Source organism: Rana temporaria, chromosome 1, assembly GCF_905171775.1.
Source record: "Rana temporaria chromosome 1, aRanTem1.1, whole genome shotgun sequence".
Classification (NCBI taxonomy): Eukaryota; Metazoa; Chordata; class Amphibia; order Anura; family Ranidae; genus Rana; species Rana temporaria.
Window position 1 is genome coordinate 459,952,379 of NC_053489.1, and position 27,212 is coordinate 459,979,590.

General features: G+C 42.2%; 1 protein-coding gene across 1 annotated transcript; it reads right to left on the reverse strand.

Annotated features, from left to right (window-relative positions):
* Positions 1-1,873: 1,873 nt before the first annotated feature.
* LOC120916971 (hematopoietic prostaglandin D synthase-like) lies at positions 1,874-26,780 on the reverse strand. The gene is made up of 6 exons (XM_040327923.1): positions 26,675-26,780; positions 16,236-16,377; positions 12,439-12,531; positions 11,717-11,817; positions 9,301-9,390; positions 1,874-2,176 (listed from the first exon to the last, which is right to left on the reverse strand). Exons 2-6 carry the CDS (start codon positions 16,366-16,368, stop codon positions 1,991-1,993), a joined length of 603 nt encoding a protein of 200 aa, XP_040183857.1. The 5' UTR covers positions 16,369-16,377; positions 26,675-26,780; the 3' UTR covers positions 1,874-1,990.
* Between the last annotated feature and the right edge of the window lie 432 nt (positions 26,781-27,212).

A 27,212-nucleotide genomic window follows, 5' to 3' on the forward strand; every position in this document is an offset into this window, starting at 1 on the left:
CACGCAAACTTTCGGTCCGTTCACAGGTTCTGGTTCGAACTGAACTGGGGGGTGTTTGGCTCATCCCTATCTCTGAACACGGTGGTATGGGATTCCAGCAACAAAGATGGCCACCGTTCCCTGACACATGTGGAATAGCAGGTGTTGGGCTCAGCCCTACTGGTTTCATTACAGATGACGTTGTCAGGGGGACAACCACACGCCCTAACTGAAAAAAACTGGCCCCGTTGTGGCAACATTTCCCACCCCCCACCCAACCCCCTGGAACTGAGGAGGGTATCCATCCCAAACATTTCAGCATGCTGGCTGCAAAAGGGGGTCCCGTGCAAGAGACAAACTCAACCCCCCCCCCCGGATACTATCTGGGGGGGTCAAGCAGCAGTCCGAGCAGCTCTCCAAATGCAAGGCATCAGCTGGCTCAATGCAACAAGCTGTAAGGGACATGGGTCCGGGGGGGAGAAAAGAAGAACAGGAATGCGTCCCAGCAGTAAAGTCGATCCATTAGTGGGTGGGCAACACGATAGAGCTTTACCTGTGTTCACAGACAATGTTTTTGGAAGTATTCCTTATCCCATGCAGTGGTATCCATCACAGAATCTTTCCTGTTTTAATGCAGTGCCAGGGCCAAAAGATCACGGTCATCCAATATTGCGTTTCTTCCTTGTCCCTTGCTCATAGAGATTTCTCCAGATTCTCAGAATCTTTTGATATTATGTAAGTTAGATGATGATATAATTAAAGTCTTTTCAATTTGACATTGAGTAACATTATTCTGAATTTGACAATTTTTAGACTCAGCTTTTCACATATTGGTGAACCTGTGGCCATCTTTACTGCTGAGAAACTCTGAATCTCTAAGATGCCCTTTTTATACTCAGTGATATTTCTGGCCTGTTGCCAATTAACCAAAATTATTTGCAAAATGTTTTTCCCATTCTTCCTTGTTAGCACCACTTACTTTGCCAGCTTTTTGTTACCATGTCCCAACTTTTTTGCGACGTGTTGCTATCATCAATTTCAAATCATTTTTTGACTCCTAAATTTAAACTTTTTCAGTTTAAACATTTGATATGTTTTCTATTTTCTATTGTGAATATAAATTGGGTTTATGAGATTTGCAAATCCCTGCTTTCTGTTTTTATACATATTTTACACAGTGTCCCAACTTATTTGGAATTGGGGTTGTAGCTGGCCAAATGCTAAGGCCACACCTGTGTGTGCTCATGCCCAGCCAGTATCTGAGCTGAGTTGTGTGCATTCATAGATGTGTGCTTTCATAGACATACACAGTGACAGTAAGCTACCCTTGCTCCCTCCTCCCAGCAAGAGGAAAAACAACTGCACTGGTCTGTCACACACCCTGCCCTCAGCAACCCATATGTTGGGGGGGGGGGGGGAAGCAACATGGGACCCGCAGCTGGTGGCTGTGAATAAAAGTGTTGCGGACGGGGCATTTACAAATGTATGAGGCATTTTTTACCCTATAGAGGTTGTAAACCCTTAGATTTACCCAATGAAGTGACTAGCCTCAGGTGATACACAAAGAGTAATCAAGTCCTCCTACATAAGTTGTACCTGTTTATCTGCAGCTCTCCACAGCCTCCCAAAGCACACATTTTACACAGCATTTCTTATCTACAGAAGATAGGGGGAATCTCCCCCCCCCCCCCCGGATTCTGTGGTGCTGGCATAGTGTGTCAGGGGGGACTCATGCAAATAGCTATAAAAGGAGAGAACAGAAAGAAATCACACTATGTGCTTTGGATAGAGGCTAGCACATACTATTGAGGAATACAACCACTTTAACTCTTTATACAACACATTTTACTGCTTTTTTTTAAAATCCATAATAAAAAATAAGGTACAGAACCACTATGTGTAATGTATTTTTAATCATCTGTTGGATGTTAATCTACTGTACATGAAAATAAAAAACTTGATTAAACACTTTCAGCTTTTAAATATACAATTTCTGTGAATTTTATAAGGATCATTTTTGTAACAAGCTTATTTCTGTGCGTTCCTGTGGGCGTTTCTTTATCCATTCTGCAATTGCTGGGACTTCTTTTACTTTTTCTTTAAGAGCCATCAGCTTTGGGTAATCTTTTAACAAGTCAGGTGCATACAAGATAACACTATCACTGCAGACATCCCAGAAAAAGTCAGCCCATGTTACCTGTGGAGAAAACAGATCTATATTATTTTTAATTATTTACAAGGAATATTAATACTATTTAAAAACATTTTAAATTGAAACCACCTATCGCCTTAGCCGATCCTAGTATAAATGCTCCTCGGGCCATGCCCCCTGACATGTTTCGCCCCCTTCCCGGGGCTTAATCATAGGGGTATTTTAAACAGTTACTTTAGGCAAGCATAAACACTTGCCAACCGTCCCACATGCACTGTGGGGCGGCCGCTCTCCTGCATGAAATCAAGTACCTGTACGTGATTTAGCTCTTCCGAGTCTGGTGCATACGCACGCTGACCAGCTCCCACTGTTATTGGACACAGCATGAGCCAATCAGTGGGTCCAGGGTACCCCATGTCCGCCAGGACTCGCCCTATCATTCCCGAGAGAGGCAAAATGGCAGTCTGCCTATGTAAACATGGCGTATCGCCATTTTCTGACAGTGGAAGATAGAGATCTTGTGTTTCTGCTAAGCAGGAACACAGATCTCTGTCTTACCACAGTTAAAAGCATCCCCCACACAGTTAGAAAGCCCTACCTAGGTACACATTTAACCCGTTGATCGCCCCTGATGTTAACCCCTTCCCTACCAGTGTCATTAGTACAGGGACAGTGCATATTTTTTTAGCACTGATCACTGTATTAGTGTTACAGGTCGCCAAAAGTGTCATTTAATGTTCGATTTTCCACCACAATGTTGCAGTTACGCTAAAAGTCGCTGATCACCATAATTACTAGTAAAACAAATAAAGAATTTAAATGCTATAAAAATATATATCATAGTATGTAGATGCTCTAACCTTTGCGCAAACCAATCAATATACGCTTATTGTTTTTTTTACCAAAAATATGTAGCAGATGACATATTGGCCTACAATGATGCAGAAATTCGTTTTAAATTTTTTTTTTATTGCATGCGTTTTATAGCAGAAAGTAAACAATATTGTTTTTTTTCTTCATAATTGTCGTTTTTTATTTTTTGTTTATAGCGCAAAAAACAAGAACCGTGGAAGGTGATCAAATACCACCAAAAGAAAGCTCTATTTGTGGGGAAAAGGGACATCCATTTTATTTGTATACAACATTGCATGACTACGTAATTGTCAGGTGAAGTAACGCAGTGCCGTATTGCAAAAAATGGCCTAGTCATGAAGGGGGTAAACCTTTCAGGGCTGAAGTGATGAACGTCATATACACAGCAGTATTGGCACTGAGATAATACCCATTGCATAGTTTGTCATGGATTCCTAGAGAGAAACGGCAAGCATGGTCCTCAACCTATAACTATACAATGTTTGAATTTTCCCAAGAAACTTTTCCATTGATAATGACTAAGCAGATGTTAGAAGGCAAAACTGAATTCATTATTGAGCAGTCGGTGAAGCAGACTGAGGGAAAAAGGTGCTCCTTCAACAAAATAAAGGTCATAAAGGTGATACACAAATAATCAGAACCTGGAAAAAAAATTGCGTAAAACAGACATGCTTACTTAACCTAGAATTTAGATTAACAGTTACAAGGAATGCCCTGATCTAAACCCATACAAGTCACTGAGAATGTGAGAATGAAACAACTGCAGTGTCAACCAGAATGTCACAAAAAATGATAGCTGTGAGTCCAGTTTCTGACTTTTAAAACTCGTACCTGATTCAAATAACACAATAGCAGGGACATTTCCCCAACTAGTGAGGTTTTAGGATCCACTCCCTGGGAATTCAGCAGTAAACAGTACTGCCCAACCTGCTTTGGGAATGTTCTGTACAATATTTACAGTTCAAAGACTATGAAAGATTAAAACCTTTTATGTCAGCAGACCGGTTTCAGTTGGGTAAGCTCCCTATAACACATCTGAATATTCTTTAAGGTTAAAGTGATCCTATAGGGAAAAATCTAGCTAACTAAGCATGGCATTGCAAAGCAAGCTTTGTAAAATGCCAGCTCTTATTTTTAACTCCCTTACCACAGGTGAAGCTGGCAAAATTTTAATACAAATGTCAACTTTCTTGTAAAACTTGTACCCAGTTAAGCCAGTTCCTCCTCCCACCAGGGCCGTTTAAAGGAATTTGGGGGCCCCAAGCATAGAAGAAAAAATGTGTGACTTTTTTGAGGTTGAGAAGCGGGGGGGGGGGACAGGCTTACTGAATTTTATTAAGTTAAGGCCTGGGGGGGGGGTTGCTGCTGAAAACATTACTTCATTTGTTAGGATTTCTTACAATCTCTAGCCTAGCCTGCATACACGTGTATGGGCAGCACTCCTCTCCCCACCATCCAGGATACCGCCATACCCCCGCACAAGACACTCTACCTCTATCCTCCGCAGAGCCTCACAAGACTGAATTCCACACGCCGGCACATGTTAGCGTCCGCGCGGCAGGAGATTCAGTTTGCTGTTCCCGGGCCGGGGAAAGTGAAGTAACACTCAGTGTGTGCACTTCCTGTCAGTCTGGCTGGGAACAGGAAACTGAATCTCCTGTACCGCGCGGTTATGGTACCCGGCCGACCGAACTGCAGGAGAAAGCAGCGGTGCTGCAAGGGCCCGCTGTGATGGGGCCCCTGGCCAGCTCGGGGCCCCAAGCAGTTGTTTGGTTTGCCTGTCGTGTTCCCACGGGCCTGCCACCCACATAACAGTATTCGAGTCTGGCAATTGGCTGCTATGACATGGAGAACTGCATTGTTGGGAGCAGGGAGGCTACAGATGTTTTCTCCATACCCAAAATACTGTACCTGGTGTGCACAGTAAACCATGTCATCAGAGAAAGTCAAAAAGGAAGAGCAATCATCTTAAGGTGCTGTGCAGCACCATGCTTCCTTTTTTTCTTATAAGTGTTAATGCATCTTTACTTATTTTAATACCTGTTACTCCTGGGACTCATCCTTGCTGTCATCTAGCAGGGATGAGTCATTGGTTGCTAAGGAACTGGCACCCACCAGCATCTTAACAACCAGTAATTCATTCCTGCTGTCAGCAGTAGGTGCGAGTCATCAGTTGTTAAGAAGCCTGCACCCACTGGCATCCTAACAATGATGAGTCATGCCTGCTGTCAGCAGGGAATACCCCGCTGACAGCAGAATGTTAACAAAAGAGCAACACACAACACCACTTTAAAGCCAATTTCAAATTAACTTTATTTATACTTATCATTAGTGGTTCATATCACTTGTCACATTAGTTTTTAGCACTTATTACCACCGGTACAGTCGCTTAGAGGAACAGCCCCAAAGTCTACATTCCCCTTTCTCTTAAACTATCTATACTCCACCTAGGTGGTAGTATTTTGTAGAGGCAGCACTTTCTCTCCTTTTTTTGCTTAGCAATTATATCTTTTCCGCTGCCTTGAATATTTCCTTGCGCGGAATCACATACCCACTCTTTCCAAAAGAGCTGACATAAGAGAAAAAAAAGTGCGGGGTGCCCTCCAAAATTAATTCATACCATGCCCTTTAGTCTGGTATGGATTTTAAGGGGAAACCCCCAAAATCCATACCAGAACCTTATCCGAGCATGCAGCCCGGCAGGCCAGAATGAAGGAAGGGAGCATCCCACTACCTCCTGAAATATACCAGGTTACATGCCCTCATTGAGATTTTTTTTTACCAAGAACCTGTAGTAGAATACATATTGGCCAAAATGATGAAGAACTTTTTTTCCACTTTTTTATTCGATATATTTTATTAGCAGAAAGTAAGACATTTATTTATTTTCAAAATGGACCGCCCCTTTTTGTTTATAGCGCAAAAAATAAAAACAGTAGGGGTGAACAAATACATCCAAAAGAAAGCACCATTTGTGGGCAAAAAAGGATATACATTTTATTTGGATACAGCGTTGTCAGTTAACCACTTCAGCCCTGGACCTTTTTGCTGGTCAATGACCGGGCCACTTTTTGCGATTCAGCACTGCGTCGCTTTAAGTGACATTTGCGCGGTCATGCGTCGTGGTTCCCAAACAAAATTGACGTCTATTTTTCCCCGGAAATAGAGCTTTCTTTTTGTGGTATTTGATCACCTGTGCGGTTTTAATTTTTTTTGCGGTATAAACAAAAATAGAGCGACAATTTTGAAAAAAAAAATAATATTTTAAACTTTTTGCTATAATAAATTTCCCCCAAAAATATATAAAAATTTTTTTTTTTCCTCAGTTTAGGCTGATATGTATTCTTCTACATATTTTTCGTAAAAAAATAGGCGTTTATTGATTGGTTTGCACAAAAGTTATAGCGTCTACAAAATAGGGGATAGTTTTATGGCATTTTTAAAATTTATTTCTACTAGTAATGGCGGTGATCAGCGATTTTTTTTCGGTACTGCAACCTTATGGCGGACACATCGGACACTTTTGACACATTTTTGGGACAATTGGCATTTTTATAGCGATCAGTGCTATAAAAATGCATGGATTACTGTAAAAATGTCACTGGCAGTGAAGGGGTTAACACTAGGGGGCGATCAAGGGGTTATGTTCCCTAAAGTGTGTTCTAACTGAAGGGGGGATGGGACTGACTAGGGGAAATGACAGATCGCTGTTCATACATCGTATGAACATGCGAACAGTCATTTCTCCCCCTGAAAGAACCGGGAGCTGTGTGTTACACACAGCTCCCGGTTCTTTCTCTGTCACGAGCGATCGTGGGTGCCCGGCAGTGATCGTGCCTGCCGGGCACTTGCATCAGAACCAGGTGCGAGCGGTTATTTTACATTACGTGATTTTGCGCAGCCGAGCCAACCTGCCTCAGCGAAACTGCAGTGGGCGGTCAGCAAGCGGTTAAAGTAACATAGTGCCATATCGCAAAAAATCGTCTGGTCATTAAGGGAACCTTCCAGAGGGCAAGTAATCTTAATAAAAAAATAAAAAAGGAAGAAAAATAAATAGAAAATATATATATATATATATATTAAAAAAAATAAAACTCACTATACATTAAAGGTGTTGTAAAGGAATTTTTTTTAAATAACAAACATGTAATACTTACCTTCACTGTGCAGTTCGTTTTGCACAGAGTGGCCCCGATCCACGTCTTCTGGGGTCCCTCGGCAGCTGTCTCTGGTCCTCCCCGCAAGAACTCCACACATTCATACGAGCTCCCTCGCATAGTGTGGAGTCCTTGCAGGGGTGCTCACTGTATCACTGGGCCCCGCCCCTCGGCGCGCCGCGTCATTGGATGTGATTGACAGCAGCGCCAGCCAATGGCTGCGCTACTTTCAATCCATCCGCTCTAGCCAATCAACGGCCAGGCTGAGCGGCGATGAGGATGTCGTGGCCGAGCGCGGGACTTTCGAGGGGTCAGGTAAGTATAATAGGGCGACGGTATACTCGGAAGTTTTTTCACCTTAATGCATAGAATGCATTAAGGTGAAAAAACTTTTCCCTTTACAGCCCCTTTAAGACATTATTAATAAGCATTATCTTCTCCTATATTGCCAGCATTTCAGTAAATGCAGCCTACACAGATTTTTAAAGATTTGTTACTCATTGTTCCTTTGGTAAACAAACCATTCTTTGTACAGAGGATATCTTTGGCCCGAGGCCTGCACATAATTATATCTTCTTCTGTTTCAAGCATGTAACTTTTTACTATACTAAAAAAGTAATGTTTTTCCTAGGAGTAATACATGGGTTTTTATAAGAATGAACCTCCTTTGTGATAATTCTTCGCTCTGGAGACCTATGTTGATACAATTTAGTTGCTTGTCCCGATAAGTCAAGGCTCAACAACACAGCAATCGCCACGCTGTCACGGAAATTCAATGTAAAAATATGGTCTTGTTTGTGCTCTTAGTAGCAATTCTTAAAACACATTTTCTCATGATGGGTTTGGAAGCAAAACAACATTTTAAATTGCAATATAAATCTGTTTTCAGAAACAACAACAACAACAAAAAAAAAACTTTGCTGTAACAAATCAATAAAATATTGAGTAATCTTCCCCAGAAATATAGAGCCGCTTTCTCCATCTATTCAATTTTGAGGTGAAAACAGTGGCAATTATATAAATGTCCAAATCACGTGACCTTGTTAAAAAGATGCTATAGCTAGAATGCTGCATAACTTGCACAAAAAGGGGCAGATCCACATGCATACGCTGCGCCCGGCGCAGATGTCAGATACGCTACGCCGCTGTAACTTACTTTGACTTGGTTTGAATCCTCAACGAATTTGCGCCGTAAGTTACGGCGGCGTAGTGCATCTCTCGTGGCGTAAGGGCGCGGAATTCAAATTGGCCGCGCCGAACGAACTGCGCAACTCCCAGGGTGCATTGCTCCAAAAGACGTCGCAAGGACATCATTGTTTTCAACGTGTACGTAAATGGTGTCCAGCCCCATTCACATACGACTTACGCAAACAACGTAAAATTTTCAAAGTTATACGCGGGAACGACGGCCATACTTAACATTGAGTACGCCACCAGATAGCAGCTTTAACTATACGCCGGAAAAAGCCGAACGGAAACAACGTAAAAAAATGCGACGGCCGCTCGTACGTTCGTGGATCGTCGGAAATAGCTAATTTGCATACTCGACGCGGATTACGACGGCAACACCACCTAGCGGACGTCGAAAAATTGCATGTAAGATCCGAAGGCGTACGCCTGTCGGATCTAACCCAGATGCCGTCGTATCTTGTTTTGAGGATTCAAAACAAAGATACGACGCGGGAATTTTGAAATTACGCCGGCGTATCAATAGATACGCCGGCGTACTTTCTTTGTGGATCTACCCCAAAATGTATGTGTATTGCATACTTTTTTATGAAGTTAATGGCATTTCTCTCTAGTTGAGGCAAGGTTTAAACCTGTGTGTGCATGTTGTAATGCATGTCAATGTTGGACCCATACATATGTTGTGTATATTTTGGGGATACTCCCATTCATTTTAATAGAAAAAATATGTATGGCATAAAGTTGGGGAAACAATGAGTCGGGTATTTTTCTTTTGGTGCATGGATGTGTACTGAGGAGATTATATATATATATATATATATATATATATATATATATATATATATATATATATATATATAAATACACACACACACACACACACACACACACACACATATATATATCTCCAAGCCTGAGGCCTGTGAGACCACAGTCCAACAGTATACTTACATAATCGCCAGCAAACCAATTATTTTCCCCCAATTCCTTCTCTAAGCCAGACAGGATTGCAGGACTATTTTTATCCACATATTCTTTCATCTAAATAAACAAATCGGTCTGATTACATTTACACGTTAATGTCACAAATATGTACAACGAATCATTTACTATTTCAAAATATAGCAGTTCTAGCTTTTTTTAAGAATTTTCTAAAAGTATGTATATCTCGCTTTATCTAGGAAGTTGCCAAATGGCCCCCGCCCACCTCATTGGTCAAGTTACATAGTAATTACATAGTAGGTGAGGTTGAAAAAAGACACAAGTCCAACCTATGTGTGTGATTATATGTCAGTATTACATTGTTTATCCCTGCATGTTGTGGTCGTTCAGGTGCTTATCTAATAGTTTTTTTTTTTTAAATCGATGCCCCCCACTGAGACCACCGCCTGTGGAAGGGAATTCCACATCCTTGCCACTCTTACAGTAAAGAACCCTCTACGTGCTTTAAGGGTAAACCTCTTTTCTTCTAATTTTACCGAGTGGCCACGTGTCTTGTTAAACTCCCTTCTGCAAAAAAGTTTATCCCTATTGTGGGGTCACCAGTATGGCATTTGTAAATTGAAATCATATCCCCTCTCAGATCCTTTTGAAAAAGTGACGTGGACAGTCACTATACGCGTGAGGACAGAGAGCCGTGGTGACATCTCTTCCGGGTGCAGCCGAACCCGGAAGTCTTCCTGCACACAGTACTGTCAGTATATGCTGAATTACCTCTGCTTAAATGTGAGTGTTTGACCATTAATAAAAGTTTGTTTTTGTGCTAAATACTACACTATGGAGTATCCTCTCTTTCCTGTATGTGTCTGTCTGAGCATTTAACCAGGAGGTGTGACCACAAAGAGAAAGTGAGCAGGGATCGTTTTTTTATGAGGAATACAAAAGCTTATTACTTAGCCTCTTAAGGTGAGAGGCTGGGGGAAACGTTTGGCACGTAGCACTAGCTCAGGGGTCTTCAAACTTTCTAAACAAAGGGCCAGTTTACGATCGTTCAGACTTCAGGAGGGCCAGATCGTGGCCAGCGGCATCAGTAGGAGTAAACATTACCACATTTGGTATTAGGTTAGAGGAATAGTGCCCAATCATTGGTATCATAAGGAGGAATAGTGCCCTATTATTAGTGTCAGTGGGAGAAATGGTGCTCCATTATTGGTGTTCGATAGTAGATTAGTGCCTTGTATCAGTGGGAGGATTAGTGCCCCAAGGGCCGGATAAAAGCAAGCAAAGGGCTGCATCCGGCCCCCAGGCCGCAGTTTGGAGACCCCTGCACTAGATAAAAACACCTGCACTATATTGGATATCACTGCAATTAAGAGACAATTGTTTTGCATCTGCACTTTTTGGATTTATTTGCCCATTGCTGTGGAGTGTGGCATAGAGATTTGGTACCTCCCCCTACTTACTGGATCCTTGGAGCTTCCAGAAGAATAGAAGGGAGGTTAGGAGGAGCTGCCTGGAGTATTGAGGAGGGCCCCATCCAATCCCCATTAAATGGGCTGGCAGGGGGAGGACACCTCTTAAATACTCTGAGTCATGCCAGCAGGGGGCAATTGGGTGGAAGCTGGAGATGGAGTGCTGAGGAGGCCAATTGGTGGTCCTTGAGGGTACCCCCTAGTCTGTGGGGTGACCTTGGGCCTGGGGCTTAGGTGCTGAAGGGATCCCCTTACAACACATGGAGGAGTCCTGTCCTGGATGCACAGGAGCAGGTGTGAGGACAGTGGGAGAGAGTCAGCACATCCAGGAGATCTCCAGGGTCCGCAGAGTGGTTGGTGATTGTGCAGTCAGGGACAACTGTGGAGAAGCAACCAGGTGGGTTAGCGAAAGGGTCAGCTACAGCCAGCGAGCTGGCAGTGCCTGAAGAGGTGGTGCTGGGATCAGTAGCTACAGGGATGTAAGCTGGACACTGTATTTTTGCTACACAACCAAAGGGTCCCAAGGTCCCTGCCTGTAAAGGGCTTTTGCTACAAGATCTGACTGTTGCTTTTTTGCCAGATCAACTATCAGTGTGCCGGCTGGGATTCTGCAAGCACGTGTGCTAGAGGAAGCTAGCTAAGGAGTGTGTAATATAGAATATATATATATATATATATATATATATATATATATATATATATATATATATATATATATATATATATATATATATATATATAAAAAAATTAGGAGAGTTGTCCCTAAGGAGTTCTTTAAAGTTAAATGGGAATCCCATAATATCCCTATTCCCTATCCAACTTTTATCCCCTCAATAAAAATACAAAAACAAGCACTATTTATTTTGCAGGAAAATCACATAAACAGTTGGATCCGAAAGCATTGGAATATACTGCATATAAAAAAATCATATTATAGTACAATAAAAGTACCCTACTTTTTCTTCCATGTACCAGGGCAATTGTGACACAAAATCATCAATGGTGTCCAATATGGCATCAAGATGAAGGTCATCCAGCTCCGTCTTCCCTGTCAGACCTGATGATAAACAGAAAGGAAAATAAAAAGACCACAACAGTTATAAATATATGCAGTGCAGAACATCAGGTTTAACTTCTTCAGATCTGCATAAACCAGAAGTCAAATGGCCAGATTCACGTACGGCGGCTTAAAGTGCGGGCGTAGCGTATGTAATTTACAGGTGTATTTTGCTGATTTACATATTCTAGGCGTAAATCAGCGTACACGCCCCTAGCGGCCAGCGTAAATTGACAGCTAAGATACGGCGGCGTAGGAAGACTTACGCCGCTCGTATCTTAGCAACATTTAAGCGTATCTCAGTTTGAGCATACGCTTAAATGTAGGACGGCGCGGATTCAGAGTTACGCCGGTGTATCTACTGATACACCGGCGTAACTATACCTGAATCTGGCTAAGAGACTTTAATCCAAATACATTTCTTGAGCTCTGAAAGTATTGAAGCCTTTGGACCAGAATGTCAGCCCAGGAACTAGTCATTTTAGAATGATGGGTCAACAATGGTGGCCTCTATACTTTTTTTATAGGTATCACACACACAGTATAAAAGACACCCACTATATACATTTTTAATATTTATGTTAACTGATTCAATTATTTATCATATGACAACCATTTTACCTGCTTTTCTGGCCAAGTATCTGCCTATAGCAAGGCTCTGATAATGAACAACCCCATCAATTTCTAAAACCGGGAGTTTTCCAAATGGATAAGCTGTTGGAGAAAAAAAAAGCATAGATAAGTAATAAAAAAATAACACTTCCCTTCTTTTTCTATGCCAATGGTTGGATTCAAACAGGATCACATTTTACAGTAGGCATAGCAGGCTTGTGCCTATGGGAACGACTTTGCTGTTTTTTTTTTCTAAAGCTATTTAAACTATTGTGACACTGCTCAAATTAAAATGTACACTATGGAATAGTGAGTGAGCAAAAAAATAAAATAAAAAATGTAAGCAGCACAACGGGCACGGCATGGTTGTGAATTAAGGCTCCAGATTTTTTGTGCCTAAAGGGTCCAGGGATGTAAATCTGGTCCTAAATAAAATGATTTGCTCCCTTAATGACCAGGCCATTTTTTGCGATACGGCACTGTGTCATTTTAACTGAGAATTGCGCGGTCGCGCAACGATTTTTCCAAACTAAATTGACGTCCATTTTTCACACAAATAGAGCTTTCTTTTGGTGGCGTTTGATCACCTATGCAGGTTTTTTTTATATATATATTTTTTACTATAATAAATATCCCAAAAAAATAAAAACAAAATGTCTTCAAATAAATAAATAAATAAATAAATAAAATAAAATCGCAATAACCGTCTATTGATTGGTTTGTGCAAAAGTTATAGCATCTACAAAATAGGGGATAGATTTATGGCATCTTTATTATCAATTTTTTTTAATACTATTAATGGCGGCGATCATCAATTTTTTAGCTGGACTGCAACATTGCGGCGGACAGATTGGACACTTTTGACACTTTTTGGGACCATTGACATTTATATAGCGATCAGAGCTAAAAATAGCCACTGATTACTGTATAAATGTCACTGGCAGGGGAGGGGTTAACACTAGGGGGCGATCATGTGTGTTCTAACTGTGGGGGGATGGGACTGCCTGGAGGAGGAGACCGATCACTGTTCCTAATCTTTAGGGGCAGCATATCTGTCTCTCCTCCCCTGACAGAACGGAGATCTGTCTGTTTAAATTGACAGATCTCTATTCTGTCTGTCAGGAGTGATCATAGGTGGCCAGCGGGCATTGCGACCGCCAGCCACGCACATCAGCTCTTAACCACTGGGCACTTAAACCCCCTTAATAACCAGACCAATTTTCAGCTTTGGGTGCTCTCACATTTTGAATGACAATTACTCAGTCATACAACACTGTACCCAAATGACATTTTTGTCCTTTTTTTCCCACAAAGAGAGCTTTCTTTTGGTGGTATTTAATCACCGTTGGATTTTTTATTTTTTGCGCTATAAAAGAAAAAAGACTGAAAATTCTGTAAAAAAAATAATTTTTCTTTGTTTCTTTAAAATTTTGCAAATTTGTAATTTTTCTTTATAAATTTTGGCCAAAATGTATACTGCTACATATCTTTGGTAAACATAAGTACAAATTGGTGAATAATATTTGGTCTTTGTGAAAGTTATAGCGTCCACAAGCTATGGTGCCAATATCTGAAAATTGTGCGGGGGTATTGCAGAGTATTGTGCGGGGGTATTGCAGAGTATTGTGTGGGGGTATTGCAGAGTATTGCGCAGGGGGTATTGCAGAGTATTGTGCGGCGGTATTGCAGAGTACTGCGCAGGGGGTATTGCAGAGTACTGCGCAGGGGGTATTGCAGAGTATTGCGCAGGGGGTATTGCAGAGTATTGCGCAGGGGGTATTGCAGAGTATTGCGCAGGGGGTATTGCAGAGTATTGCGCAGGGGGTATTGCAGAGTATTGTGCGGGGATATTGCAGAGTACTGGGCAGGGGGTATTGCAGAGTACTGGGCAGGGGGTATTGCAGAGTACTGCGCAGGGGGTATTGCAGAGTATTGCGCAGGGGTATTGCAGAGTATTGCACAGGGTATTGCAGGGATGGCTGAGCAGGAATGGCTGAATTTGTGACTGCAATAGTCACAGATCCAGCCCATAGCACTGCTGACACCCGCTCTCTCCTCTCACACTGTACCGATCGGTACAGAGAGAGGAGGGAGGAACCGGCGTCATCAAATGACGCCGGTTTGTTTACATGTGATTGCTCCGTCATTGGACAGAGCACTCATGTGGTAAACGGCCATAATCAGCGGCAATTTCCGTGATCCGTGATGGACCCGGCGGTCACGGACACTCCCGTGTGCATGCCCCAGGGGGCGCGCGGGAGCGTGATTCTGGGAGGACGTCCTCCCAGAGTTAAGGAACCACCTTGTAGCCGTAATTCGGCTATGGGGCGGTGATTAAGTGGTTAAAGCGGCTGACGTACAGGAACGGCGATTCGCCCAGGACAGTCAACCTGCCACAGACGGCTGGTCGTTAAGAGGTTAAAGTGAAGTGTAACTAAAGGCAATTCCTTTTTTATTTAGTTTTGGATAGCGTGAGAGGAATTAGAACACCTGTCAGTTTTTATTGCTGTCTGTGCCTCTATTGGGGAGATTGAATCTCTCTATTTGTCCTGTTTATCGTTATCAATGAAAGTGATAGAAAATCCCAATTTTGGGTTAACATCAGAACAGTAATAGAGGGGAAATCTTCCAATGAGGAGGTTAGTTCTTGTGACCTTAATGGCACACCAGGATTCCCTCACTTTGGACGGATTTCCTCATACTTCCTGTTTTGACTATGGGACAGGAAGTGAAGGGAAATATCCCCTATGGGACACAGATGGCATACACACACACACGGTTATAACCTATCCAAAGTGATTTTTTTTGTTACATTTTAAAATAGCAAAGTTGTAACATGATTTAAATACAAATATGGTTATTACTGTATGCTGTAGCCAGTTAATAATTGTGACACCAGCAGGGGTGGACTGACAACTCATGCGGTCCCCCAGTCAATAGGAGTTAATGGGGGCCCCCAGGCAATAGGATATTATGGGGGACCCAGGCAATAGGAGATTATGGGGGCCCCCAGGAAATAGGAGATTATGGGGGCCCCCAGGAAATAGGAGATTATGGGGGCCCCCAGGCAATAGGATATTATGGGGGCCCCCAGGCAATAGGATTTGGGGCCACACAGTATACATACACACAATGAAAAGGTACTGGAGAGGCGGGGGCAGCTATAATCTTGGGATTTTTAGACCAAAAGGATGTCGGTAAGGGACAGATGTAAAAAAAAAAAACACAACATTTTTACATACTGTCCCTAGTCTTACTGAGGCTGGCAGCCCTGATGGGCCCCCCTAGTGGCATGGGGCCCTCAGGCAGTGCCTGAGTGCCCAAATGGTCAGTTCGCCCCTGGACACCAGTTAGATGCTTGGCACCTTGGACAAACAAAGAAAGTGGACAATAACTCTGTTGCTGGACATTGTATTTTAGGTCCATTAACTATCGTGACCAAAACTACTATACCTGGTGCATACCATAATGAATTTTTAATATAACTGTGTAAACACATTTGCAATTTGGTTTTCAATAAGAAAAAGGCACTTTCACTAAGTAAAAAGGCAGCAAATCCATTTTGTTCCTTCTACAGCTCGAGGAAAATGCGTATAAAAACTGTATGTAATAAAATCACATAAATCATCATGATTAAGAACAGGTACAAACTCCTCCCATTCACTATACATATCCTCTTATAAATTATTCTCCTATAAATAACTATTAATGCCACATTTTATTTTTATCTTTTGAAAAGGATGAAGGATGAGGTTTAGCTCAGCACAATAATCTGTTGAAAACCAATATGATATCTTGCCACTTACAAGACTTGTGTTCAGACCAGTCTTTCATATCAATTTTGCAGTCTTCATACTCTGTATTCATATAGGCAAAGAGGTAGCGAATGAGCTCTGCCTTTCCTCTGAAAGTGAAATAGGTGAGCTTGTATGTTGTCATGATTTATTCCTGAAAAAGAAGAATTTATTAAATAAATCACTCCCCGAGGTTAGCTGGAAAAAGGAAATTTGTATTACTTAGCATAATTTTCCTTTCCTGTATCCACCCACAGGGTATATAGAGGGAACAAATTGCTCTCACGCCAAGAAGATCTACTTGTCATACACGATTTATACATCAAAACGTAGGTATTTTTGTCTGTTTTGAGGCAATGTGCTCAGTTCTGTGATACGCCTTTTACTTTTGGCTGTTTGAGCTTCCAAATGACAAGAGTTCCACACTTTCTTTCATTGACTGTCATGTAAAAAATTGTTCCGATTTCTTAGTGAAGCGCACAGAGAACTTATTTTTAAAATTACTGACATGCCCACATTTCTAAGTTTATCAACATACCTTCACAAAGGCTGTGTGTTTCTAACGGTGAAGACGCTGTTTTGATAGCATGTACTGTTGTAGATTTATTAAGGTTTGTTTGAAGGGTTCTCTCACTCATTAGGTGTGGGGATTAAAAGGGTTGTAAAGGTAATTTTTTCCCCCTAAATAGCTTCCTTTACCTCAGTGCAGTCCTCCTTCACTTACCTGGTGTGGAGAAAACCTCTTGAGGGGGGAGGGGGAGAGCAGACAAGTCAGGACACTCTCTACTTTGCAGATAGAGAAAGGAGCTGTGTGTTATTAGGCATCCTGCTCGCCCCCTCCCCCCTCAAGAGGCTTTCTCCACACCAGGGAAAAAGCCTTGCATTACTGTGTGTAGTTACGGACAGAAGAACAGGAAGTGAGGATTTCTCAGAAGAAATAAGGACATTTAAAAGCAAAATCAAAGGATGAGGTAAGTGAAGGAGGACTGCACTAAGGTAAAGGAAGCTATTTAGGGAAACATTGTTTTACCTTTACAACCCCATTAATGATCAAAGAGAGGCTTTATAAGTACTGAAGAAACACTGCTTGTATGTCCTAAAGATAGTGTAGTGGCTATGGTGAATGGCTTTGGTGTAGGCTTAGCAATTCAGCTATTCAGCATTCCCACGCATTTTCTGTAGGAAATGCATTTTCTAGTTACTGTGTGTTATTGTTAACTATTGCTGCTTGATTTGCAGGGACCCCAATCAGCTGCAGCACTGATTTGTTTATTCTGACAGCAGCAGGGTGCTGCTCTTCATCTGCAGTTAAAAAAAGAACATGTATGCCCAGCATTATTAGTGTGGGGTGGTCAACTAGCGGTAGCTCCTATGCTCAGAATATACATTTTTCATTTTTGTTTTCTGGCAGAGATTTCTTGATCTACATTGATTGATGTGAAATTAGGGATCTGTTAGGTTCTTTTTTTCCGTTCAGCCCACAGCTGTATCTCAATAGATTGACTTGTGTACAACCAGGGTTCCCATACATCAGGGTTGGCCAACCAGCGGCCTGGGGGCCACATGTGGCCTGCGGAGCCCTCTGATGTGGCCCGCGACCTCCTGATCTGGAATGGCGGGTTGCAGGTTGCAGACCCACCATCCCAGAGCATCTGTGTTGTGAATAAAGCTAGTCGTAGAGGAAGAAAGTGGTTGCGGAGCAGAGCCCCATAAGCCAGTGCTTCCTCTACAGTGCTGGCTTTGGTCACAGGCGGAGTCTATGGCAGATTTCAGTTAACCCGCAGGATAGACACAGGTGCACTACGCTGCGCCCGCTGTGTGGGTAAACCACAGCACATCAGTGTGAAAGCAGTCTTAGGCCCTTTTCAAACGATTACCTCCAATCAAATGGGACCCTCAATTCATCTCTATAGAGCGACAGGTATCCGTTTACGCCCCCCTACCACCAATCTGAAAAACAGAAGGGAATTCGTCCTCTTCCATCAGGGTGGATCGGAGGGCCTATAGAGTAGCCGTGACCTGTCACCTGCCCGCTCTGCTCATTGTTGCCCACGACTGGTTAACAAGTTGCTTAAGTGGCCCTCGCTCTTCAAAAGGTTGGTTACCCCTGCCATACATGGATCAAAATTCAGCCAGTCCCTGCTGAACCAGCCAAATTTTGATCCATGTATGGCCGGCTTAATTTATGATTTGTCATGATTCACAAGCTGAGCAAGAAGGCATGTCAACTTCCAAGTAGATAACATAACAGTAGACTGTTGCTGGCAAAGAAGAACAAGCTTTCAGTTCACTGGGGGGGGGGGGGGGGGGGGTTACTGGATTCCTACTCATGTCAACCCTACATCAAGGATATATAAGCACAACAATGATTCCAGGAAATCGTTTTCATTGTTATTTCTTAGTAGGAATGTAAGATATTTCCTATTGCGAAAGCAATAGGAAATATTACAGCATATTTTAGTAAAAATAAAAAGTTCATTTTATGCCACACAAACACAATATATTACCAAGGTTTTGATGAGATTGCATTGAATGAATAGATGCCTAACATGTCAAGTCTTAAAATTGCACAAGCCAGTGAAATGGCACAAAAAAAAATTGTCCAAAAGCAACACTTTAAAGGCCTTTACAAGTCATCAGTTTAGAATTAGCTGCGAGTAATGACCTTAGAATTATTGCTGTCACTCCAACAAATGCAGCAATATATGTAACCTGTGCAATTGTTGATTTCATATGCAGTCATACATGCGCACGCATTTAAGTTTGTATGAAACTTAAAGAAATAATCCTGAACAGGTGGCAACCCTAGACTAGAAGCTCCTCCCGCAGACGTTTCCCTGCAGATGGGCTGGGAAAGAGCTGGGTCACATAACAGCTGTATATTGATTATTGAAATACAGGCCATCACCCATATACAGTACACAAAAAGAAGGGATAATGCAGATTAAACTGTGTGTTTAGTATCACTTTAATCACTACGGGCTAGATTCAGCATTGATTTACGCCGGCGGATCTATAGATACGCTGCGTAAATTCATAGCTGCGCCGGCGTATCTTCTTTCTGTATTCAGAAAGCAAGATACGCCGACATTAGCCTAAGATCCGACTGGCCTAAGTCTCTTACGCCGTCGTATCTTAGGGTGCATATTTACGCTGGCTGCTAGGTGGCGCTTCCGTTGTTTTCGGCGTAGAATATGAAAAATAACCTAGATACGCTGCTTCACAAATTTACGTACGCCCGGCGCTATTTTTTTACGTCGTTTACGTTAGGCTTTTTCGGCGTAAGGTTGCTCCTGCTATTATGAGGCGTATGCAATGTTAAGTATGGACGTCGTTCCCGCGTCAAATTTTTTATTTTTTACGTCGTTTGCGTAAGTCATTCTCGCATAGGGCTGGACTTAATTTACGTTCACGTCAAAACCAATTACGTCCTTGCGGCGTACTTTGCAGCAATGCACACTGGAAATTCCACGGATGGCGGATGCGCCGTTCGGGAAAAACGTCAATCACGTCGGGTCACCAAGAATTAGCATAAAACACGCCCCCTCATCCTCATTTGAATTACGCGCGCTTACGCCGGCCCCATTTACACTACACCACTGTAACTTAGGAGGCAAGTACTTTGTGAATACAGCACTTGCCTCTCTGACTTACGGCGGCGTAGCGTAAATACGCTACGCTGCGCCGCCGTAACAATGCGCGCCCTTACCTGAATCTAGCCCTACATTGTTTGCAGCAGACATAATGGGGTTGATTTACTAAAACTGCAGAGGGAAAAATATGCTGCAGCTGTGCATGGTGGCCAATCAGCTTCTTACTTCAGCTTGTTCAATAAAGCTTTGGCAATAAAACTTGGAAGCTGATTGGTTTCTATGCAGCGCTGCACCAGATTTTGCACTCTTCAGCTTTAGTAAATTAAACCCCATAGGGGCATTTATAAAACTACAACCAGGCTAACCTTATGGAGAAAACTTACAATGTAATGCTTGTTATATACATTACTATTGCTGCTGCAGCATTGAAGGGATCTTTGTATCTTTGTGTACTAGGAGTCTGCACAGGAAGTGTGAAATCCCCACAGGACTGTTAGGCACAATGTAGCATTGATCAGAGAGGTCATATGTTTGAAAGTTTACTACAAGTCATCTATAGCAGCAAACATTCTATTTGTCAAAGCCCCTGAATGATCCCAAGTCATGCAGAAAAACCAAATGAACTGAGCATATATAATACCTGGAGTCTATGTATAGTGTTCTCAAAGGGTCTCTGTCACCAAGAAAATAACACAAATGCATAGAAGTTCACTCATTTACAAACACATTTCTTCTGAGCCTGTCAGTGCCCAGATTAGTTACCATTTCATAATAAACGAGGTGAGGGCCTATCCTTATTAAATGATATGCTGTGTTATAGGTTCTTGGCTCGCTATAGTTTTCTGCCATATTGATTTAACGTGTATGAAACACTGCTTTTCAATAAACACTGTACAGTAAGTGAGCATTGTCACCATTGGACAGAAAAAAAGAAAAAGAAAAGGAAAACTAATGCAACCACCACATCCAATTACTAATGAATAGCAATATATATATTTATTTTTTCTTGGGTTTAGATATACAGTAGAACCTTGGATTGCAAGCATAATTCGTTCTGGAAACATGCTTGTAATCCAAAGCACTCATTTATCAAAGCAAATTTCCCCGTATGGAGAGATCGGACGAAAACAGACAGCATGCCCGTTTTCAACAGATTTCACCCGATCCGATTCGCCAGGACGGATTGCGACGTACCGCCATCCGTCTGATTTTAGTGGATCGGATTGGATCGGATGTTAGCGGACATGTCACCGCTGACATCCGACGCTCCATAGACAAGCATGGATCGGCCGTTCAGGTCCGCCAAAAAAAAACTGACAGGCGGACCTGAATGGTCCGGCAGTGTGAAAGGGGCCTAAGTCCTTCAGTTTATAGTCCATATAAAAAGATTCTAGAAATGTGATAGGTTGTGTAATCATGAAATGTCCATCCACAAATGGAAGCCTCCACAAGGGGATTAGAAGCAAAATCCAGCAGGAGCTACAGAGTATAAAAGAGAGGCACCTCTAAAGCCTCGTACACACACGGTCGGACATCAAACAAACTTTCCCTTGGATTTTTGTCCGAAGGAAGTTGTCCAGTCACACCCATAGCATACACACGCTCTGACTTTTCTGCAAACTTTTCTAAAACTTTCCCAACATCACATGGTTTTTCTGCTCTTTTCTGCTCTTTACCGCCACCCTTTGGTTAATTTCTGCTATTGTTGGTTGATTTTAACATTGGTTCTGAGCATGCGTATTTGCACTTTGTACAAAAGTTGTACAAAACGTTTTGTTGCCGAAAAGTTTGTCCATTTGCAGACCGAACTTTTGTCCGATGAAACCCGAAAAAGTTGGTCCGATGGAGCGTACACACAATCGGACAAATTTGAAAACTTGCAGATTTTGAAATTTGTTGGCAAAAAGTCAGACCGTGTGTACGGGCCTTAAGTGTAGCAATATGGTTACATTTAATGAAGGTACAACATTTAGCAACTCACATGGTTGATGATTAACCACTTCAGCCCCGGAAGAATTGACTGCTCAATGACCGGGTATTTTTTTTGCGATACAGCACTGCGTCGCTTTAACTGACAATTGCGCAGTTGTGCGACACTGTACCCAAACAAAATAGACGTCCCCCCCCCCACAAAAAAAGCTTTCTTTTGGTGGTCTTTGATCATCTCTGCAGTTTTTATTTTTTGCACTATAAACATAAATAGAGCGTAAATTTTGAAAAAAAAAAAATAAACACAATATTTTGTACTTTTTGCTGTAATAAATAGCCCCATTTTTTTTTTTAAAGTGAAATTTTTCCTCAGTTTAGGCTGATATTTATTATTCTACATATTTTTGGTAATAAAAAAAAAAAATGCAAAAAGCGTATATTGATTGGTTTGCGCAAAAGTTATAGCGTCTACAAAATAGGAGATAGATTTATGGAATTTTTTTCTTTTTTCTTTTTTTACTAGTATTGGAGGTGATCAGCAATTTTTATCAGGACTATGACATTATGGTGGACATATCGGACACTTTTGACACATTTTTGGGACCATTGGCATTTATACAGCGATTAGTGCTATAAAAATGCACTGATTACTGTGTAAATGTCACTGGCAGAGAAGGGGTTAACACTATGAAGGACTTAACTGTGTTCCCTAGTGTGTGTTCTAACAGTGGGGGATGGGACTGACTATAGGAAATGAGAGATCATGGTTCATAGAAACTCATGATCGATCTCTCCTCTCCTCACAGAACTGGGATGTGCGTGTTTGCGCACACACACACACACACACATCCCTGTTCTGCCTCTTGTGCCCGCGATCGTGGGCGCCTGCTATCCTATTTGCAGCTATAATGGTTTGCGGGATTGTGCCGACCTGCCGCAGTATAATGACAGTATAATGACACTGGCTGGTTGGCAAGCAGTTAAAGGAGGCACATCTAAGTATGCAGGCATCTGGGGGAAAAGCTGTCCACATAGACCTTCCCCCGCACCGCCAGCTACCACCGCTGTCAGTCTGCAATCGTGACCGGGAAGACTAACCTGCTGTAGAGCGATCTGAAAGTGAGGCTTCAGGCGCTCGTGGAGTGCAGCGCGGAAGGGATGATGTTGATGGCGGTGAGGAGGACAGTCTATGTGGACAGCTTTACCCAGGATGCCTAATTAGATGTGCCCATTTTAATCATCAACCATGTGAGTTGCTAAATGTTTTACCTTCATTAAATGTAACCATATTGCTACACTAAGAGGCGCCTCTCTTCTTTTTTATACTCAGTTGTGACATGAAGCTACTTGTATATTAAGACATCGCTTGTATATCAAGTCCAAATTTATAAAAAAAAAAAAATGTCCTGGTCTTGCAAAACGCTCTCAAACCAAGTTACTATCAATCTAAGGTTTTACTGTACTTGAAAAAGAATGGTATCTCACTGCTGGCTACGAAGCAACAGCCGTATAAGTTAAAAAAAATAATTCAGTATTGTTTTATTCTGCCCTGGAACTGTGATTACATCAAATATTTTCTTTAGGGGTTCCATTACACCAGATGCACTGGGGTGAGTTTCCAAACGCATTTCCAATGCATGCCAACCAAAAAATAATGGTTCCCTAAAAATATATGTACCACTACCCCCGGAGGAGCTGCTGGTTTGTTTTGGGTGGCATGTTACCTCGTGTTCCTCTGCTGTCTAGGGTATTCGGTGAAAGTTGTAGTAACGGAATGTCTTTTTCTGTGCTCTTTATTACCCAGCCGGGTAAAAACAATAAAACTTGGTGAAGAATAGAGGTTTAGCGAAAGTGGAGATAGCAGATTCAGGTGTGAACAATAGGGAAACTGCTTCCAACAATACTTTATTTTTTACCACTCCAGCCTGAGTGGGTATAGTGCACCTGGACAGGCCTCTCTCACAAGCCTGGCAGCCAAAATGCCACTCAGAACTTGGGAAAATAAGTCTCTGCCACAGACCCTTTCCTATGGTTGAAACAGCGGAGACAATCCTCCTTAGTGGACTTAACACCTGGATCTCCTTTAGGTAGTTTTGAATTAGGGTACCGACTGACAGGCGGCCAACATCCAGCCTCTCAGTGTCCGGTTCCCCTGGTCCACGATGGATGGTCAGGCCCCTATCGGAACACCAGCCTCTCTTGCTACTCCTCAGGCAGACTCTCCAACGTACAGCTTCCTCCAACAGGACGGATAGCCCAGGACCTTCTTAGGTGGGACCCAGTCGACTACTGAGTCCCCAAGCGGCAGATCAATTGCTCCGGGCCAAAGTGGTCCTGGAGCCAGGATCTCTGAGTTGCACGCGCACCCCGACCAGGAAGGCCATTTGCCGGGGCGATGTGGAGTGGCTACCCTAAAGGTGGGCGCCACACAAGGAGAAGACCCAGGAAAATGGATTCTGCCTCATAAATACCCTCCCCCAGCATGCAGGTTAACATCTATGCGGTTTCAGACATGCTATGCAGTGCGTTTTGCATTTTTAAACCCGCATTTTTGATGCGTTTTTGTATGCATTTTTCATATTTTTTTCTTTAAAAACACTGTATATAGCTGGTTGCTAAGGAACGGGTCAGGAAGCCAGCTGCCGTGTTCTTAACAATTGATTAGTCATCAGCTGTCAGCGGGGTCCCCTGCTAACAGCTGAATGTAAAAAAAAAAAAGAATTACCTGCTTAAAAAAATGTGGAAAAAAAAAACGGTGTGGGGTCTCACCCAAATTCCTACCAGGCCCTTATCAAAGCATGCAGCCCGGGAAGTCAGGAAAGAAGGGGGATGAGCGAGTGCCCCCCCCCTGTCCTGAACCATACCAGGCTGCATGGGGGGTGCTTTGGGGCAGGGGGGCTCTGCCCCTCCACCCCAAAGCACCTTATCCCCCATGTAGATGAGAAAAGGGGCCTCTTCCCCACAACCCTGGGCTGTGGTTGTGGGGGTCTGCAGGTGGAGGACTTATCAGAACCTGGAAGGGCGTTCCCAGATCCTGCCCCCCCCTTTAATCAAAAATAATATCCCCCGATGTAGATCCATTGTCGATCACATCCCCCGCTACACCACCAAACCTGGAAAAAAAAACTCTGCACTCGAACGCTAAAAGGCAGTAGGGGGCCTTCGATGAGTGCAAATCGCCACGATCGTTAGAGAGAGAACAATAATTCTAGGCCCAGACCTCCTCTGTAACTCAAAACATGCAACCTGTAGAATTTTTTAAACCTCGCCTATGGAGATTTTTAAGGGTAAAAGTGTATCGCCATTCCACGAGTGGGCGCAATTTTGAAGCGTGACATGTTGGGTATCAATTTACTCAGCGTAACTTTATTTTCATGATAAACAAAAAAAATTTGGGCTAACTTTACTGTTGTCTTATTGTTTTAAGGGGTTGTAAAGGATTTTTTTCCCCTAAATAGCTTCCTTTACCTTAGTGCAATCCTCCTTCACTTACCTCAACCTTGCATTTTGCTTTTAAATGTCCTTATTTCTTCTGAGAAATCCTCACTTCCTGTTCTTCTGTCTGTAACTACACACCGTAATGCAAGGCTTTCTCCTTGGTGTGGAGAAAGCCTCTTGAGGGAGGAGGGGGCGAGCAGGCAAGTCAGGACGCTCTCTACTTTGCAGATAGAGAAAGAAGCTGTGTGTTAGTGGGCATCCTGACACTCCTGCTCGCCCCCTCAAGAGGCTTTCTCCACACCAGGGAGAAAGCCTTGCATTACGGTGTGCAGTTACAGACAGAAGAACAGGAAGTGAGGATTTCTCAGAAGAAATAAGGACATTTAAAAGCAAAATCGAAGGATGAGGTAAGTGAAGGAGGACTGCACTAAGGTAAAGGAAGCTATTTAGGAAAAAACATTTTTTCCTTTACAACACCTTTAATTAAAAAATGTGTATTTTTTTCAAAAAAAAAGTGCGCTTGTAAGACCGCTGCGCAAATACGGTGTGACATAAAGTATTGCAATGACTGCCATTTTATTCTCTAGGGTGTTAGAATTGTTTTTTTATAATGTTTGGGGGTTCTACAGTAAGTAATTTTCTAGCAAAAAAACTTGTTTTTAACTTGTAAACAACACATCTGAAAAAGAGGCTCGGTCCTTAAGCGGTTAAAACGGTTTATAACAGAACAGCATCAGAGATGGTCTTATCACATTCGTTGTACAGCAGTTTATGGTGCAATGCACCACACCAATGAAAACTGCTGACAGTTTCCTAAACATGTGCACTTCATTACACACTTTCAATCACTTAATAGCTTGAGATTAGGGTCTTGGCTGATGTTATTACTTTCAATGGGCTGCAAATAACACATTTGCCAATGAGGAAACCTCTTGTGTGGCCTTTACTTGAAGCTTTTCTAAAATCTAATATTGGCCCAAACATACACAAAGGCAATATAAATTATATACAGGCTATATAAAAAAAAAAACATATCTAAGGCTCACCATACACGTTGCAATCAACTTTGCCAAAACAATGTAATATAAGGAACTACCTAAGCTATCCAATCTGTATCCAATCAGACAGGCCCTTGCACTACATACCTGTTGGTAGATCTAAAAGGAGAATGTACATAGATTGTAAGATGTATGCTGGGCATAACTGTAATCATTAAACAGTTACTGAATTTAAGGTGTTAATAATACACCGGTGACATTTGTTAGAAAAATGCACCAGCCAATATACGGCTTACAGTTGTGACTTTTTGGTTTGGTATCAACTTGATAATTTTTCTTAAAAAAAAAAAAAAAAAAAAAACTTGATAATTTTTAAGCAAATATTTAACATTTGCGGATATACATCAGAACTTCATTTAGACTTACTATCTAATCTAAGCAGCCAATCATTTCATATATTCAGAAAAGTATGTGACAATCATTTTAACATTACCTCAGCAGTCCAAAGTCTTGAGAACTTGTTGCAGCTGCTGCACGTTTGCGTGTCCTTGTCACAAAGCAGTTGGAGCTTCTCTGTGAATTTTGATGCTATCCACCCACATATGGCTGCTTAGTTCACGCTGCCCCCTGGAGGTAAAAATGCATATCTTCTTACCCATGAGACAATGAGGCGTGTGTTATGGAATGCTCACAGTGAGCCCCAAATAAGAGGCCCGAAAAAGATTCCTTTCCTATAACAATATGCTGTATTCCGTAGATTTTTGTTATTGACAAAAAAAAACTCCAAGTAAAATATCTTCAGTGATTGATCCCCAATGACTGAATGATTGAAACCCAATCATTAAAATATTTTATAATAGATAACATGTTAGATTAATATATTCTAAACCAAAGAACAAATGAGGGGGAGGGGGGGGGCTTTTTGCATGTATTTTTGCATGTACTAGGAAAAATCCTTCTGCCCCCCTTCCCCCTCGTTTGATAGCGCAACAGAACTGAAAGCTGAAAATGGGCTTGGGCAGGAAGGGGGT